Genomic DNA, 17,863 nt, shown 5'->3' with positions numbered 1-17,863 from the left:
CATAACTCCTGCTCCAGCTTCTGGAGTACACAGGGGAAAATGCACACAGCAAATGCGTGTATACACATATGCGTGTGTGTGTGTATGCAGAATCCCCGGTTTCCAGTTTTTCATCTGCGAGTCACTTAATACAAGACCATAGCATGATCTCTTCAGTCTCTATTTGATATCAATTTTATAACATTTTTTTCTCTACTTTATAAGTGGCTACAATTCTTGCATTGATTTGAGAGAAGCTGTCATGCTTACTAATTTGGCAAGTATTTTGAAATCCCACAGGGAAGTATTATAACTTTGCAGGAATGGGGTTACTCACTTGAGTGCTGAAAAGGGGGGATTTTACTGTATGCTTTCACTTTGAGCACTTTTATCAGTGTTCCTGATTTTTGTATGTGTTTTCCTGCACTCACAATAGTTTAAGGAGGTGAGAAGACAACGTTTAAACTCTGAAATGTGTTTCAGGTTTAAACATGAACTTTGTTTTCTTTGTAGTAGGGCTTAGTTGTGGCAGTGGTGAGCCATCACAATTGCCTTTGAAGCTGAGGGTTGCTTTTGGTGCTTAGCACACCTTACAGTTAAAATATAAATTTTAGTTTCACAGCTGGATTTAAGTGTCTAACAGAAAGCAGTAGAGTCCAGCAATTCTTAGTTGCAATGACACATTAGTGATGAATATGATATAATAATAAAATATGTGTCAGCAAAACTGCCCAGATATCAAACTTTAAAAAAATGCATTGAACTATTGTATACATTTTATTTTCAAATAATGACTTCAGCAACAAGGTGCCTCCCAAGATTTAATATGTATGACAGACTGGATCCTTCATGGCCATCCTGATCTGTTGGGTGCATAATGTGTTCAATATCTTGTTTTATATGTATGTATGTATAGACAGGAGTTTGGCTTGAATCCCAGTGCGTGTTTTGTGGAAAACATACCCATTCCAGTTAGATAGTATACACTGGTTAGTTTATCTGCTAAGAAGTAGTAAACTGTGTATGCATTTAAGGGAAGTTGGGTGGGAACGAGATAGCGTCTGAGGGCCAGAAAAGGGGCTAATGAAAGTATTAGTTTTTGTAAATCAGATTGCCTGTGTTTTGTGATACCATAACAGGTTTTCTGGTAGACAGGGTAGGGGGAAGTGCAAGCAAGGGACCTCACCCTTCTTAATGTCAGAGGCTTTGTACCCTCCGAAAGCAAGACTGGCTTTCTGGGGACTCGTTGGTTCTTTTCAAATCTATTTTATCTGTTATAAATGCCCAGTCGCTCCTCTTGCCCGGGTGAAAACAGTTATACGAAGATTGTATGTATGAAGGGGTCAGGAGTCAGGACTGCAGAATATGATTGTCCAGCAGCTGGGAGGCCGAGGCTGAGTGGTAACATTATTAATTTACTTCTCTGTTTTCTGTTTCCTTCCTTCTGCTCCCCCTGCAACACTCCTGGCATTGCAGGTTTCTAAAGTCAATGGGATCACTCGAATGTCATCTCCGAGTGCAAATGCAGCCAGTGCCAAAAAGATGAGAGAAGTCAGACCTTCACCGTCCAAAACTGTGAAGTACACTGCAACAGTGACAAAGGGAACTGTCACATACACCAAAGCCAAGAAAGAACTGGTCAAGGAAACCAAACTAAATCACCACAAACCCAGTTCACCTGTCAACCACACAATCTCAGGGAAACTAGAAAGTAGCAATGCAAAAACCCGCAAACAGGTGCTATCCCTTGGAGCATCCAAGTCTAACAATACCGCTGTTAATGGTGTAAAAGTCAATGGCAAGTTGAACCAAAAGACATGCACTAAGGAGGTGGGGAGACAGTTAAGGGAGGGGCTGCGCAATTCGAAGAGGAGGCTGGAAGAGACGAATCACATAGACAAAATACAGTCGCCCACCAAGAGAATGAAAGGGGCCGTCAACTTGGCAGAAGCTGCCAGCAAGAAGGCAGCCATAGAAAAGCCGTTGCTGAATGGACACCTTAAAAAGGAAGTGCCAGAGAAGAATTTGGAAAGAAATAGGCCGAAAAGAGCCACTGCTGGAAAGAGTACGCCAGGGAAACAAGCACATGGCAAAACTGAAAATGCCTCCTGTGAAAATCGTTCTACCTCTCAAGCGGAGTCCTTGCACAAGCCACAAGACTCAATGGGAAAGCACGAAAAGGGCAGTAGTAAGTCTGGGTGGGGGATGCTGGGGGAGATTCCCATCCTTAGGCCCTCCACCAAGGAATTTCATGACCCGCTGATATACATTGAGTCAGTCCGAGCTCAGGTAGAGAAGTATGGGATGTGCAGGGTGATTCCTCCTCCAGACTGGAGACCTGAGTGCAAGCTAAACGATGAAATGCGGTTTGTGACACAGATTCAGCACATACACAAGCTAGGCAGGCGCTGGGGACCCAACGTGCAGCGGCTGGCCTGTATCAAGAAGCACCTCAAATCTCAGGGCATTACCATGGACGAACTCCCACTCATAGGTAAGGGCTGTGGTTTCCTTGGCCTTTTGTCGCTGCTTGTTAGCGTCCGTATGCAACTTTATGCTCCGTTTGCCTTTATACCTAACTGAACCCCGTTCAATTAACACTGCAGAGCACGGTATCTCTCTCTTTATCCATCTCCCAGGCATGGTGCAGGTAGGTTGTTGGACGGAGAGCTTTCCTGGGAGACTTTCTATCTACCTTCCTTCTGCCAGCTCTTTATTTCAGCCAGGGAAAAAAATGCCGTGTGGGCTTTCAGTTTCCAGATTTCAGGATCTTCTGCTTTCCCTGCTGCTTCTTTTTGTAGGTAGTACCACTACGGATCTTGATAGCCTTGCTTTAAGTATTGCATCACAGTATTTTTTGGACCTTTCCAAAGATGTTTTCCAAACTGATTGCTGCCCAACTTGAATACAAATATATTTTTTTCCCCTTCCTTCAGAAGCATTTAACTAAGAAGAAAAGAAAATATCTCGAAACTGACTTCTATTTGGGTACTCAGACACTTAAAATCACAAATTTGCAGTGACCTGCTGACATTTAACAACCGTTAAGTGTCAAGAATAGGCAGTAAAATGTGGTTGATTGCAAAATGGAGGTTTCATTATTTCTCCCACCAGGTGTCTGCCAGGACTAATGCCTGAGTGCGAATCACTTATTTAACAGAATTCTTGGTTTACGGTCTGCTGTCAAATATGACACGTGACAAAAAAGTGACAATAGTTTGTAAAAACATGACAACAGTAGCATACAAATGAAGTATTGAATGAGCTGCCTCCATCTCTACTGCCTTTGCAGCCATGACATAGTAGCAGACTTAAGTTTCTAATTTTTCTTAGCCTTTCCCTTTGTTTTTGAAGTGGTTTGAGTCAGAGCTCACGGGACCTGCATGTTGCAGCTTGAGGCTGGAGTTTTGCCTTTGAGGCGTTACCGGATCAGAGGCAGTGATCAGCTCTGGTTGAATTGAAGGACACACTTTTGTGTTTAAACTTCACAAGGCTTCTCCCCCACCCCATTTTCAAACTTTATTTTATATCACATATGGTAAGCGAAAAGGCATTAGAGCACAGAAAAAGATTGCAGAGTTTATAGTGAACTGATGCAGGGCACAACAGAGAAGTGACAGAATTTAAGGAGAAGGAATGAGGGTTAGCGCTCTCTCACAGTAGCTGTGCAAAATTGTTCAAGTAAATCTGAAAATTAAAATTACTCAAGCAGCAATAAGTGAACATTTTGTATGCCTGCAATGGTAGTGTTCTAATAGAAAAGAATAATGAATTACATTTACATTGGCAAGAGAGAGAAGAAAATGTGCAAGATGGCTCGATTAACGCTCCTGGAGCAATGTCTACTTTTTAATGAAATACCTTACCTTGGCATTAAGATGGCATTACTGTTAATTATTTGTATTATATAAGCACCTAAGAGCCTAATTAATAGGCAAGGATTTTATTCTGCTGGGTGCTATATACCTGGAGCAAACAGTGGTCTCTTACAAAATTTGTATCCTTTCTGCTGTTAATTTCCTACCTATCATCTTGTGTTTAAAAACAAAATGGAGAAAAGAAGCTGGAGATCATCGGTGTACAAAGATGAGAAATCTTTTGGTTCCAGCAGGACAGATACAAAATACTCCGCGGTGATAAATGCCAATTTATTTAAGTAGACATGAATACTTATCCCTTCTTTCAGGGCCAAATCACATTTCCATTGAAGTAAGTGGGAGTTTTGCCAACAACTTGTGTAGTGCCAGCATTTGATATTAAATGCATACCTGAAGATTTTAAGGTTTTATTATTTTTTTTTTTTTAAACAAGCTTGCTCACTAGGCAATTTAAAAATGTTTCTAACTTAGTAAAATTAAGACAATTTGAAAAAAAAAGTCAGATGCTACTGTTTCTGTGTAACATCAGGTCTCGTATTTAAACCATTTTGCTAAAAGCACCTTATTAATGGGGTTAAAACTCCTTTTTTTCTTTTTTACATTTTCCCTTCCATTTTTCTTCAGCCTTTCAAGGACAGTTTAAGCAACACGTTTAGTCCAATCCTGGAAAACATCAGCCTGAGATATAAATGCTTCCAAAAGCTGTGACTGTGTGAAATGGAATTATAATTGAGACCATTTTGTAAACTTTAGCTGTAGCTGGCGCTGTGGAGGAACTGCCAGATATGTGAGGCTCTGGCTGAATGATGTGCTACTCGAGCTCTAATATTGTGAAGTGATTATGAGTGATCATTCCATAATGCAGGAGAAAATCTCATTTCTCGAATAGCTCATAAACAGTGTTGAAACTTGGACCTTGAGCTGGGTGTGCACTATTTGTCCCGCTGGAGAACATGTATAACATTAAAGCTGGACCACACTTCTTTTGAGGTTAGGAGTATGTTACGGAACTTTATGCAGGTTGCTGAATCTATAGGGATGGAAAACCATCTTAAATTATGCCTTCAGCTTATTTGTGAACTGCGCATATAAAACACGAGACCAAAAAAAGTAACAGCCTGTAATAGAGGCCAGCTTGAAAGTTATTTCATTAAAAAAAAAAATTACTAAATTGGATAAATCTGTCACCCCATGGCTTTGCTTTTAGCTCTTCAAAACCTTACCACTGTTTTTTGCTGCATCCAAAAAACCCTTCCCCTCTTTTCACCCCTTTACCTGGCACTGTGCAGGCAGCGTTAATGAGCGGCCTCTGCCCCCGGTGCAGCCCTTGTGATCCCCGCACGTTTGCACCGCTGAGCGCCCCTCCACACCACACTGGCGTGAGTGGTGGACAGAGGGGAAAGCAGGTGAAGAAGGAAAACTGGGATCAACTGTGGAGCTTCTGAGGTGCAGCACAGGGTAGTTTGAAGAAAGTAATACTGCTTGCACTAGCAAGCAGGATGATACAACTGGCCCTTAATGTACTGTAGCTCTGTGTCCGACAGGAAATATTTACCATAACGTTGCTTCTTGCACTCCTCTGTTGTACAATAGCATTTCTAAGTGTTCTGAAATGGCTATGGCGTAATGGCTTTTTTACTTTTCTCAAAGAAAAAGGAGAAGGAGAGACAATGTGGTGGCAGCGACATTGACACGAGTTTTGTATTAATTCTCTTTTTTCCTTCAGCAGTGCCCTATTGCATTGTAGGTGGTCTTTGGTCCATTTCTTCACTCTTTCTACTGATGATTTATTTCTGTGCTTTGGGAGTGTTTATGATGTTTCTTTTATTGTTCCTCATCCATTTGGCTGCTTTTTATGCTGCAGTTTGAATAATCCTCCATTTTTATTTTTTGACTGGAGTGTGAAATGTGCTAGTCATCTTAAAACATAGAAAAACATAATGGAGTATAAAATATGGATGGCCTCAAACCAAAGAATAATGTGTCTGAAACTTCTTTATGCAGTTACAGGCACCAACCCGAAACAACCCACCTCCTCCTTTGTATTTTTTTTAAGGATTTGTCTACCTGTAGTGAAACTAATGATGTTACTGTTGTTCTTTTAAAAACTAACTGTATTCAAAGTGTTGTGCAGACATTAGATAACCCGTAGTTCACCTCCAGAAAGGATAGGTACTTGTCTTTTTTATTTCCACTGCCCATCTTGATACTTATTTTGCTTCTGTCTGGTATAAACCAGATGCAGGACTGGTGATGGGCAAGGGGAGGGTGGGAGTAGTGGAATTTTAAATAGCTGGGTAACTCTTGTCTCTGTGACCGTTGGGTAATGACTGGGGAAAGACCGGTGTCAGGAGATAGCAGGGGGTGCTCTGAGAGGAGAAGGGAAGGAAACTTGAGGAGGAGAGCAAATTTAACCATGGGGAAAACTATCACAAATAGCAAAATGTGATCTGCTGAAGGAATTAAGCTAGCAAGACGGTGCCACATGCCCATCTTTAGCAGGAGGCATATGAGATAGGGACAATCCTGCTCTGGGGCCCAGGTGACCAGAGCTGCACGGGTGGCATGTCCCAAATGTGCCCAGCCTGGCAGCATGCTTGACGCAAGCCGCCTGCAGCTTTCCTAACCTTGTCCTGTGCTTCCCTTTCCCTTCCTCTGCCGCCTGGCACACGCGAACCCCAGGAGGCTGCGAGCTCGACCTGGCCTGCTTCGTCCAGCTGATCAACGAGATGGGGGGAATGCAGCAAGTGACTGACCTCAAGAAATGGAACAAGCTGGCAGACATGCTGCGCATCCCCAAAACTGCACAGGACAGGCTGGCCAAGCTGCAAGAAGCCTACTGCCAGTACTTGCTCTCCTACGACTCCCTCTCCCCTGAGGAGCACAAGAAACTGGAGAAGGAGGTCTTGCTGGAAAAGGAAATCTTGGAGAAGAGGAAAGGACCTTTGGAGGGACATTCGGAGAATGCCTACAGGTTCCATTCCTTGCCCCGGTTTGAGCCCAAAAACGGACTCATCAACGGCGTGGTTCACAAAAATGGCTTCCGCAACAAGTTAAAAGAGGTCGACGTCCCACTGAAGACGGGCAGGCGGCGGCTCTTCGCTCAGGAAAAGGAGACCACAAAGGAGGATGAGGAGGAGGAAGAGGGAGTCCTTAGCGACTTACACAAGTGTATATACAAGGTAACGAGGTGGGCTCTGATGATTTTGTTTTGCAGAACTGATGGTGCTGTCATCTGGCTGGCATCTGGATGCAAACCCAGACAGCTCTGCGGAGCCAATGGGCTGCAGTGCCACCCACAGAATAGCACAGCCAGCAGCTATTGCAGCTGGGTGGTCTGGTGGCTTTATCCTCATCTGCCTGGCTCTTGCAGGATGTCTGGAAAACTGGAAGGTGTTATTGTCATAACGAGATGCACTTGGCTCTGCCATGCTTCATCTCCTTTCAAGAGGTTCCCTGAATAGCTCTGCCCAGTTATACTTGCAGTCACAGTTTTTATTTTCATTTTCTAGTGACATTTAAAGTAATTTTCTGCTTTCTCATTCTTGCAAGTCTCTTGTTGAGTGAAGTAGTGCTCCGCATCAAAACTAACATCACTAGAAATACTACTACTTTTAGAAACGGTAAATTGAAGTGCAAACAATATTTTCATCCATAGTGCCAGATTTTGCTCAGCATTAACAGTCACATGGACGCTTAGTCCCCCACATATCAAGTACATCCATTTACGAAGGAATGCTGACTCTTTCACAGTATTTTATTTGGCAGTCTCCTCCTCCGGAGCAGGACTTGGCACTGCAGCTCACAGTGCCATTTTGAGTTGTGCTCAAATTGTGTAGCTCTGCTCTGAGAGAAATGTAGTGTTGAGTGTCTGTGCCCAGTATAGGAATATGCTGTTCTTCCCCTTCCAATCTCACTTGCATCACCAGGAAATAAAGCCAGATAGCCCAAAGTGGCTTAATGTTAAGCTATTTAGGGACTGCATGAGCTCATGACTTCAGCTTTAAAAGCTTGCTTCAGGTTTCTTTTGCAGCCTGTTATGATTTGTCAGCACAGAAATTCTTTTACTCGGGGTCTCCGGCCTCAATTCCACCTATGAAAAGCAATCTCTTTGCAGTGCTGCTGTTGGAGAGAAGCTTATCTAATGACAGCAGCTTCTGTGAATGGTGAAGTGGCATTTTGGTGCTTAATATCCTGTGCTTAATGATGTTAAATGAAAAATTTTATACTACTTACCCCTGAGGGGAGACCTTATTGCTGTCTACAACTACCTGAAAGGAGGTTGTAGCATGGAGGGTGTTGGTCTCTTCTCGCAAGCAGCAAGTGATAGGACAAGAGGAAATGCCCTGAAGTTGCGCCAGGGGAGGTTTAGATTGGATATTAGGAAAAAATTCTTTGTGGAAAGGGTTGTCAGGCATTGGAACAGGCTGCCCAGGGAAGTGGTGGAGTCACCATCCTTGGAGATGTCTAAAAGGCATTTAGACGAGGTTAGGGACATGGTTTCGTGCTAGAGTTAGGTTATGGTTGGACTTGGTGATCCTGAGGGTCTCCTCCAACCAAAATGATTCTATGATTCTATGACTGCTGTATGAACAATCTCAAACTTGGTGGGGAAATGCCTCCATCTTCTTTTCCAATGCAAGTCCCAAGTTAAAGTTTAGAAGATACAAAGTAACTCAAAAAGTAAGACTGAGATTTGTGAGACGTATCCTGATCACACTTAGAAAATAAAACAAGGCTAGCAAGTGAAGCACAGGAAGTGTAACCAGCCTGAGTCTGCTGAGCCTCAGGCCTTTACTCCAAAAGGCTGAGAGCGCCCAGATTGCTGCTGCTGCCCAAGGAGCACTGGTAGTACTGACAGCCTCAGACCCTGTATGAGTCCAACAATACCTGGTAGAAATATTTGGACCATGAATTTTAAATCATTATAACTATGCTCAAACACATCTTTATTAGTCAAACCATTACGATCAACACGTTTTTGCCAATGAGAAATAAGTTTGTTTATTCCTGCAGCATAGAAATCTGTGTTTCAGGATTCTACAAACTCTTGGAAAGCATTTTCTTCATCCTGCTGCTTGTAGAGGCGTTTTCTCCACAAAAAGTTGTTGAGATGCTTGAAGAAGTGGTAGTCAGTTGGCGATAGGTCCAGTGAATATTGCGGAAGAGGCAAAACTTCATAGCCCAATTCTTTCAACTTTTGAAGCATTGGTTTTGCGATGTGCAGTCAGGTGTCATTGTGGAGAAGAATTGGGCCCTTTCTATTGACCGATGCCAGCTGCAGGTGTTACAGTTTTCAGTGCATCTCATTGATTTGCTGAGCATCCTTCTCAGCTGGAATGGTTTTGCCAGAATTCAGAAAGCTGTAGTGGATCAAACTGGCAGCAGACCACCAAACAGTGACCATGACCTTTTTTTGGTCCAGGTTTGGCTTTCAGAAGTGCTTTGGAGGTTCTTCTTGATCTAGCCACTGAGCTGGTCGTCACTGGTTGTCATATAAAATCATCTTGTTGTTGCACGTCGCAATCTGAATGAGCAATGGTTCGTTGTTGTTGCATAGAATAAGAGAAGATCACACTTCAAAACGATGATTTGGTTTTCAGTCAGCTCCTGAGGCTTGTTGAGCATTTTCACTTTTCCAGTTTGCTTCAAATGCTGAATGACTGTAGAATGGTTGATGATGAGTTCTTCTCCAGCTTCTCATGCAGCTGTAAGAGGATCAGCTTCGATGATGGCTCTCCATTGGTCATTGTCACGTTCCATTGGCCACTACACCTCCTCATCTTCAAGGCTCTTGTCCCCTTCACAAAACTTCTTGAACCACCATTGCACTGTAGGTTCATTAGCAGTTCCTGGGCCAAGTGTGTTGTTGATGTTGTGAGTTGTCTTCGCTGCTTTACGACCCATTTTGAACTCGAATACGAAAATCGCTCCAGTTTGGTTTTTTGGTCTAACATCATTTCCGTAGAATACAGTAACAGTAAAATAAACAGCAAGTAATAAGTCAGTAGCAGAAAAACATGAAGCGAGAAAAGCGCATGAGAATAGTGTGTAACATAACTACATTTATTTAACAATGGATTCCAGTATCAAACAGCAAATTTCAACAATGCAAAAAATGGCAGTTCCTTTTGCACCAACCTAATATTTCTGTTCTGAGCACAGGCGCTGTTAGAGATGAGCATGACTGAGCCTGCGGGCTGGTGCTCTCCCCACCTTCCAAAGCAGCTGCAGCACATGGAGCTGCTCAGGCAGAAACCTCCGGGTGCCCACCCTGGTGCCAGTGGCTTCCTGGCCACCGGAGCATGCTCATTTGAGTCCTGTCCCGTGCTCATCTGTCGCGCAGAGCCTGGGGACTGCAGTCAGAGGTGATGGGTCAGGGAGTAAACAGGTGGAAGCGATTCTGTGGAGGGTTTCTGGAGAGATCTCTGCTGTGGGGTGCCCTGTGCGGGACGCCTGGTCGGTCTGAGCGCAGAGGGAGGTGCGTAGCTTCATTTTCACAGCACTGGGGGAAAGTCCTGTAGAAGGACTGAAGTGTGAGAACTGGTTACGTCACTTAGAGCACGCCTCAACATGTAGAGATAAGAAATTATGCAGCAATTCTGATGCATCAGAGTAACCCACGAGACTTTTAAAATGACTGCAGTTAATCAGTAGGCTTTAGGTAAGGTGGTGCTGGCTTATGGATTTAAGCAGAGGGTACTTTCTGGTGTTTTATGAAACAAGCCTTTTAATCCTGCATTTTCTGTTTTTCTTGAATGAGGGTAGTCTTCTGTGTGTGTGTCTGGGGAGGGGACAGTGTTCTTTACCTATTAGTATGTTTCTGAAAAAATCTGAAATTAGTTTAACAGAACATGTCCTCATGTTGCAGTTTCCACAGATGATGGGATTGTAATGGTTCCTTTCTAAAGGACATTACTAATTCTAATTAAAAATAAGACAAACCCCCACACACCTCTGATAAATGCCCAGGTCAATAGATTGAGGGCTGGTGGAGAACACCATAATCATATGGCTATAGTCCAGTTTAGGCCATGAAGTATGTGCTTCAGACCACAAAAAGGCCATACATTTGGGATTTCAGACAGTAATTTCTGCAGTCAGCATGTGCTTGAGCTGGAACGCGTTTTCAGAGAAAGACATCCAGTCTTCCTGGATCAGTTCCCACCGTATCGCATGTCAAGGTTAGCGTAAATCGCCTTTGTGTTTGGCTGACATTCTGACAGGGCTCCCAAATTATTTTCAGTGTTACTTCTTTCCAGGCCATAAGGCCTGTTGTGCTTTTAAGTGTGTGCTGCAGGGTGTGCTTGCTTGCTTCTCCCAAGTAGCAAGTGATAGGATGAGAGGAAATGGCCTCAAGTTGTGCCAGGGGAGGTTCAGATTGGATATTAGGAAAACATTCTTCACAGAAAGGGTTGTCAGGCATTGGAACAGGCTGCCCAGGGAAGGGCTGGAGTCACCATCCCTGGAGGTGTTTAATAGACGAGGTTCTTAGGGACATAGTTTAGTGCTGGAGTTAGGTTAATGGGTGGACTCGATGATCTTGAGGGTCTCTTCCAACCAAAATGAATCTATGATTCTGTGATTCTTTACTTCTAATCTCTGTTTTCTGCCCCTATTTATGGTTGCTTTAATGTCTTTAACACATTGCAGTGACCTCTGTGCCTTCCCTCTAGGCTTGGAGGTGGTGGTGTTGCTCTGAGTGGGCTCTCATGACCAACACAGAGGCCATGGAGAAGAATCAGTGGAGGAAATAAGAAATTTTGTTCCTTAGACCTTCCTGTGTCGTATTGTTGCAGCAACAGAGACTCAGCTCAGTAGCTAGAAGCTCCCACGGCAGTTGTTGAACTGTTGAGATATTTTGGAAAGCATTGAAAAGGATGTTTTACTCTTCAGCAATACATTTTGTGTTCTGATTAAAATGCTCCAATACAGGATTTTAAATTATTTTCTGAGTTGGCATCAGAAAATTTTACATTATCCCTCAGATTAAGAAAACAAACCATAAAGTTTTAGGAGACTAAAAAGATACCAAATTCTTGACAGAGGAAGAAAAGGATATATGCAATTTTAAAGGGCTAAGCTGTTCAGGTATTCTATTTCCTTTTTTCTTGCTTGCTGCATATCAGAAAATTCAAAGGACATGGTCAGTCTTGGAAGATGCGTCCTTAGTCTTATTTTTCTGTGAGAAGAGGAAGAGGCAAGTAACTGAAATGAGGAGGCTGCTGCGGAGTGCATGTTGGTTCGCGAGCTGTGAAGTCCGTGCTCACGTGTGCCGACCGCTGGTGCGGCCCCTGCGTTTTACGAGAGGTTTTGTTGTAAAAGGCTGCCTCAATAAATGATTCATGAGGGCACTAAAAGATGATGGAAATTGCTTATTGTATCGCAGAGCATCCAGCTCTGAGCTTTATGGGAATCAGAGGGCCCCAGGCCCTGGGCATTTCGCAAACTTTTTTGCTGCAGCTAATTATGCTGCATTCAATTAAAAAAGTGACAATGTTACAACCACAAGAGCATGGCTGAGTGATAGGCTTGGCCTCTAGGGGAAAAGCTGCTCATAGAGTTGTTTCTGGTTTACCCTTGGGCATAGTTCTCAAATAAATTAAGCACAAGAAAAGACTGAGGTGGTTTGGCAGATCTGTTTCATAATTGGCAAACTAGAATGGTAATAGTCCGAGTAATAAAATGTTCATTTATGTGGAGTTTTTAAATCTGTGGTTACTCAGATGGGCAACCAGTGGACATGGTGGGAGTTGGAGGAAGGAGCAATAGATTTGGTGAGGGGGAAAAGATATTTTCAACATCACGCTTGCAGAGCGATGCTGAAGTCTCTGCTTGCAGCGATGGCCACAAAGCAGTCCAGCCATGGCAGCCAGCGTGGCCCTGCCTGCTCTCACGGCTTCCAGGGTGGTTCTTCTGCCCTGGAGTAGAGAAGGTCCCTGTCTGGACATACCAATATGTCTGGGATGAAAGGAGCAAGTGTGTTGTTGTGCTTCTGCCTTCAAAGCCTTCAGGGGCTTCTGCTTCCCAGAGCATCTGGTTATGTGTGAAAGGAGGTATGCAGAAACTTAGGTAGAGTTCAAGCAGAAAACCAAGTCAGATGATCTTGTCATACACCTCCTGTAGCAGTGCCAAGACAAGTGCGCTCACGTGACCATTTTACCGTGTTTTACTTTTCTGAGCCTTGTAATAACAGGTCCTGGTTCCTTGCATTTGAACTGCTTTTATTGAATTGAGCATAACTTTTTTTTGTAAGCAGGTAACTACAGTAATCTTGATAAACTCTACTTTTTGTGATGCACTTCCGTCATATACAACATTAATTTGATGCTGAATGTTCCTGTGAATTTCCTAAGATTTTCACATGTTTCTCTGCATAGATAGAGTGTGGTCCTTTGATCGCATATGGGATTTGATTGTAAAATCCAGGTAGGGTTGCCTACTGTTTCCTTTGCAACTGTCATAGAAAGCTGGGCCACGTCCATCTTCTGTCTTTATTGAACACAGAGTGTCATGCCAGACAAAGCAGTGTATGTGGCCTGCTGGGAACACATGGTGGGCCTTTTAGATGTTTGATTTGGTGATTCGGTGTGAATTTCTTTATCTTTCGAGATATTTTCCCTCAGATAAGGAATGAGCTTTAGACCCACACGTGTTCTGGAGACATTGTCTTCTTTCCATCGTCTTGATCTAGTATTCAGTATATAGGGAAAAGAGTGAAGCCACGGGGAATGGAGGCACATTTTTCTGTTTTCACTTTAAATTTTACTTTCTTTTTCCACAGGGTAGGTCTGTTTCTTTAACAACCTTCTACCGAACAGCAAGAAACATCATGAACATGTGCTTCACGAAGGAGCCTACAGTAGCTGAAGTAGAGGTGAGGCCAGCATAAGAGGTGGTAAAAGTTTTTATTTCAGAGGATTAAATGTGGAGATTCAGTGTAGTTGACATGGGGGCAATACTATGAGCAGTTTAAGGCTGTCTGGTGTGGAAGAAAAATAAATGGTTAGGTAGACATGGTTACTGATTCTTCCTTTTAAAATTTTTTGACATTTTTAATAAAGGTGTTGATGAATTGAGGGAGAGAAAGAAGTCTTAATCTGTCTTGTGCTGAAGGACAGGAGCCAAGAAGGTCTGTCTTTCCAACTCATTGTCACTTCTAAGCATTTGTATTCTTATTTTCAAGCAGTGTTCTGTGTTGGAATACACTGAGGTCATGAGAGCCCTGTAAATTTCTGGGGTTTATATTTTAATGACAGAAGTCTTGCTCAGTGACTTAAAAATGTGTTTCTGCTTTCTCTCACTATAGCAAGAATACTGGCGGTTAGTGGAACAGAAAGATTGCCACGTAGCAGTGCATTGTGGAAAAGTAGATACCAACACCCACGGGAGCGGCTTTCCTGTGGGAAAATCTGAACCATTTTCAAGGTAAGATCACCAGATCTACCCACTTTTGTTGACTTGTGCCAGCTGCCCTGTTGGGGTGAGCAGAGGTGGGGGCACGAGGCTGGCGGGGCAGCGTGGTGCTGGGGATGCGGCGCTGATGTGTCTGCCTCTGTGTCACCCCTTGAACAGGCATGGGTGGAACCTCACAGTCCTTCCTAATAATACAGGATCCATCCTGCGACATCTTGGTGCTGTGCCTGGTAAGCAAGTCTCTTTTCTACATTTCCAGCAGGTGTAAGTGTCTTCTCAGTGTGGCAGTGTAGTCACCAAAGTCTTCTCCCTCTTTCTGGCCCCTCTGTTTGCCAGCTGACTGGGCGGACACATGGTTATACATAGCAGATGGTATTTAAAGGAATGAAAGCAGGCATGCAATTAAGAATTAATTAATAGTTGAGACCATATACCTGGGAGGAACTGGTTCTGCTTGCAGTACCCCTTTCTGGTATTGCCAGTGCATCTGTGTTCTTACTTTGTGTTGGAGCGATGAAGGACAGAGCCGTGCAGCCTCCTTACTTGCAAACCTAGGCTGTAGCGCTGGGGGAAGGCAGCACATGAGTTTTCCAAATGAATTGTCACGAGTGCTCCAGCTGCACATGTACGTTTGAAATTTATTGCTGGAAATGTTAGCTGAAAGCAAAATTCAGTCACCTGTGCAGGTATTAAGCAGCTGGGAAACAGGATACATGTTTAAAAAGTATGTCTGCACTTGACAACATGAAGCAACCTCCTCTGATCAATGGCATTGGGCTCAAATTATGGGTATTTGTAGATTTTCTAAAGAATAAAAATTAGAAAATTAGCTATTAGAAAACAAATATGTTCCAGGGCACTGTAATTAGCTGTAGATATTTTGTTTGTGGAATAAGCTGAATTTGTTAAATTATTCTCTGTGAATTATTCACTCCGGTAGGAAGACTTAAAACTTGCAACTTGCAAGTAGAACAAGATTTTCAACTCAAGTGCCCTCAAACTGGCTAGTAATTAGAAACTGCAGTTACTCAAAACTCATTTTCAATCTCTTTGTTTTAGGAGTGACAATTCCTTGGCTAAATATTGGCATGGTCTTTTCTACCTCATGCTGGTCTCGAGACCAAAATCACCTTCCATACATTGACTACTTACACACTGGTGCTGATTGCATTTGGTAGGTATTCCTGTGTTTTGTTTTCTTTGCCTTCACTGCAGTGCCTGTCTGTAGGGTGGTGGTGACAGCAGCTTGTGTAGTACCTTTTGGATGAATGAATCTCACCTAGAAGGTCCAGTGTGTGTGATCACAATTTTAACAGGAAAAGGTAGTATAAACATAAGTGATGAAACTCCCTTTCCTGGAAGAAAAGTTTCATCTTCCACGCTCTATTCTGAGATATTTAGCAATAAACTGTTTCTGCCTGACATGGAAGCCAGCTGACAGCTAGTCAAGGTAGGCTTTCGTTAGGCTAACAGAGAGACACTTGTCAAGCCAGCTCCATATTGCCACTTGTAAAATGATTGAATCCATGCTCTGACTAAATGGGCACTGCTCTCCTGTTTTACATATAATACCTTGAACTGTGTATCTACCACATCCCTAGTATTTTCTCTCAAATGACTATTTTTCATTACCATATGTAATCATTTTTATATGATTACACACATCATTCTAGTGTCTTGATGTGGACATCACCAGTTAGTTGCTATTTCACATTTTGTAGGCACATCATGCAAATAGACTTAAGAGTCAGCTTATAAATGGTTTTGAACATGGTGATTCCCTCCTGAATTCAGTGCATATGTATTACTGATGAGTTAGATTGCAATGGAAATGCAACAGCTGATGGAGGGATTAGAGGAAGCAGTTGCTGCTGGCGTGTCTCGTGCCTTTCTGCCGCCTTCCTGTGATATTGGTGTTATTACCCAAGAGGATCATCAGTGAGAACAATGAATAATAAGCAATGTAACTTTATTTCTTGAGCAGAAAAAATGCAATATACGGAGAAGAAAAGGTTATTTAATTGGTGTCCCCCTGCAAAGATGAGAAGCTGGTTCCCTTTCAGCAGTTCCAGCTGTTCCCCTCTTGAACTCTGAGCTGCAAGAGCCTTTGGCTCTCCAGGAGAAGGACTGCAGGTCCCCCTCTGCATCCAGGAGTCCTCGTGGTGGCAGTGGCAGTGTCAACTGCTCTTGATTCACATGCAGAGTGTGTACTTCTGTCCTCTACCTTAAACTTCAGCATTTTTCAGCTGGTGCTGGTGTCAAGGGTGCTGACCCGGCTGAAACTGGAAGAACACATGACCCAGAAAAATGATTTGAAATCTTGAAGGAAAACGTTAAAGCAGGAGCTCCTCTCTCTAAATATATTGTGAGAGAAATTTTCTGTATGTGATCATGCCAAGGGGTAAAGGTAAATGTTGGATTATGCTGCAGACCTGAGAGTTTGTAATTTTCTGTCATGGGCATTTCATGACTCCTTTTCCTCTTCTGTGAATCAGAATATTTTATAATAATATAGTATCAGGACAAATTGCTGAGCAAGTTACATTGTCCTCAACCTTAGGTGAGTTGTTTCTGACATTCACCTAGTTTTAAATGACAGTAAATTCCACAGAGAAGACATTCAGGAATCCTCTAATTAAGTTCTGAGGCCACTCTTCATACTGTGTGTGTCAAAATGTGCCTTTTGGCATTTTAAAGGCTTGAATGCAGCCAGCCAAAGTTTTAGGAAAGGCTACTATTTCTGTTTTTCCAAGCCAAGAAGAATAAAACCAAAGAAGCTATTTGCTTTTCCATGATGGGCTTACTTATACACATCAGTACATAGCTTCAGGTGTACTTGTGATGATTGCCTTGATGGAACATGGATAGTAAACACGAACAGCTTGTAAGAAGGAAGAAGTGAAACTCCTTTGTGTATAAAAGCTGTTCTTAGGCAGGGCTGCCAGGCTGCAGTGTCAAGCCTAGAGCATTCATTATTAACTTATTACACCTTCTAATATTGCATTGAAGTACCTAACTTTATTGAGGAGAAGATTAATTTAATAACTCTAGGTCTGGCACAATATCTGGAGTAGCTCTGACAGCATTGTTTTCAGTGGCTGCTTCAGTGATAGCACAGCAGACCACTGGGCACCGGAGCCCTCCTCTATCTTGCAAAGTTTACCCAGCATCCAGAAATCTCTTTCAAGGAGAGATCCCCGTGGTACTAAAATTAGTAGTGCTTCATTTACCTGCAGATCACTCAGGTCACTCTCTCATCTCTCAGGTTTTATCTCCTGAAGGGTAAGCAGTTTTCACGCGGGGCAGAGGTCAGTGATCTAACCTTTTTATTCTGGAGGGATCCTCAGTGCCCATTAAAAGAGAGAAGAAAATCTTATTCTGCTCAAGACACTCAGAAGTCTGTAGTGGCTGCCCGCTTCCCATCTTTATAGGTGCATCAAGAATTGCAAATGAGTGAAATTGCAGCATAACCACAATTGCAAAGGGTCTCCCTTCCCCTCAGTCCTGCCAGTAGCTGGATGATCCCAGGTGCTTCTGTGCTGACCCTCCTCTTCACACCTCCTTCCTGTGCCTTTTCCTGGGCCCGGCTT

General features: G+C 43.0%; 1 protein-coding gene across 5 annotated transcripts in view; it reads left to right on the top strand.

Annotated features, from left to right (window-relative positions):
* Positions 1-17,863, top strand: part of JARID2 (jumonji and AT-rich interaction domain containing 2) — a 225,347-nt gene that overhangs the window by 190,761 nt on the left and 16,723 nt on the right. For all 5 annotated transcript variants that reach the window (XM_065832129.2, XM_071804596.1, XM_065832130.2 and 2 more), the window contains exons 7-12: positions 1,456-2,473; positions 6,540-7,039; positions 13,642-13,734; positions 14,167-14,285; positions 14,433-14,503; positions 15,333-15,447. In XM_065832129.2, the coding sequence (XP_065688201.1) occupies positions 1,456-2,473; positions 6,540-7,039; positions 13,642-13,734; positions 14,167-14,285; positions 14,433-14,503; positions 15,333-15,447 (1,916 nt within the window). The remainder of the gene's footprint in view (positions 1-1,455; positions 2,474-6,539; positions 7,040-13,641; positions 13,735-14,166; positions 14,286-14,432; positions 14,504-15,332; positions 15,448-17,863) is intronic.

This window comes from Patagioenas fasciata, chromosome 2, assembly GCF_037038585.1.
Source record: "Patagioenas fasciata isolate bPatFas1 chromosome 2, bPatFas1.hap1, whole genome shotgun sequence".
Lineage (NCBI taxonomy): Eukaryota > Metazoa > Chordata > Aves > Columbiformes > Columbidae > Patagioenas > Patagioenas fasciata.
The sequence above is the reverse complement of the archived record's forward strand: the minus strand, read 5'-3'. Positions and strand labels throughout refer to the sequence as shown.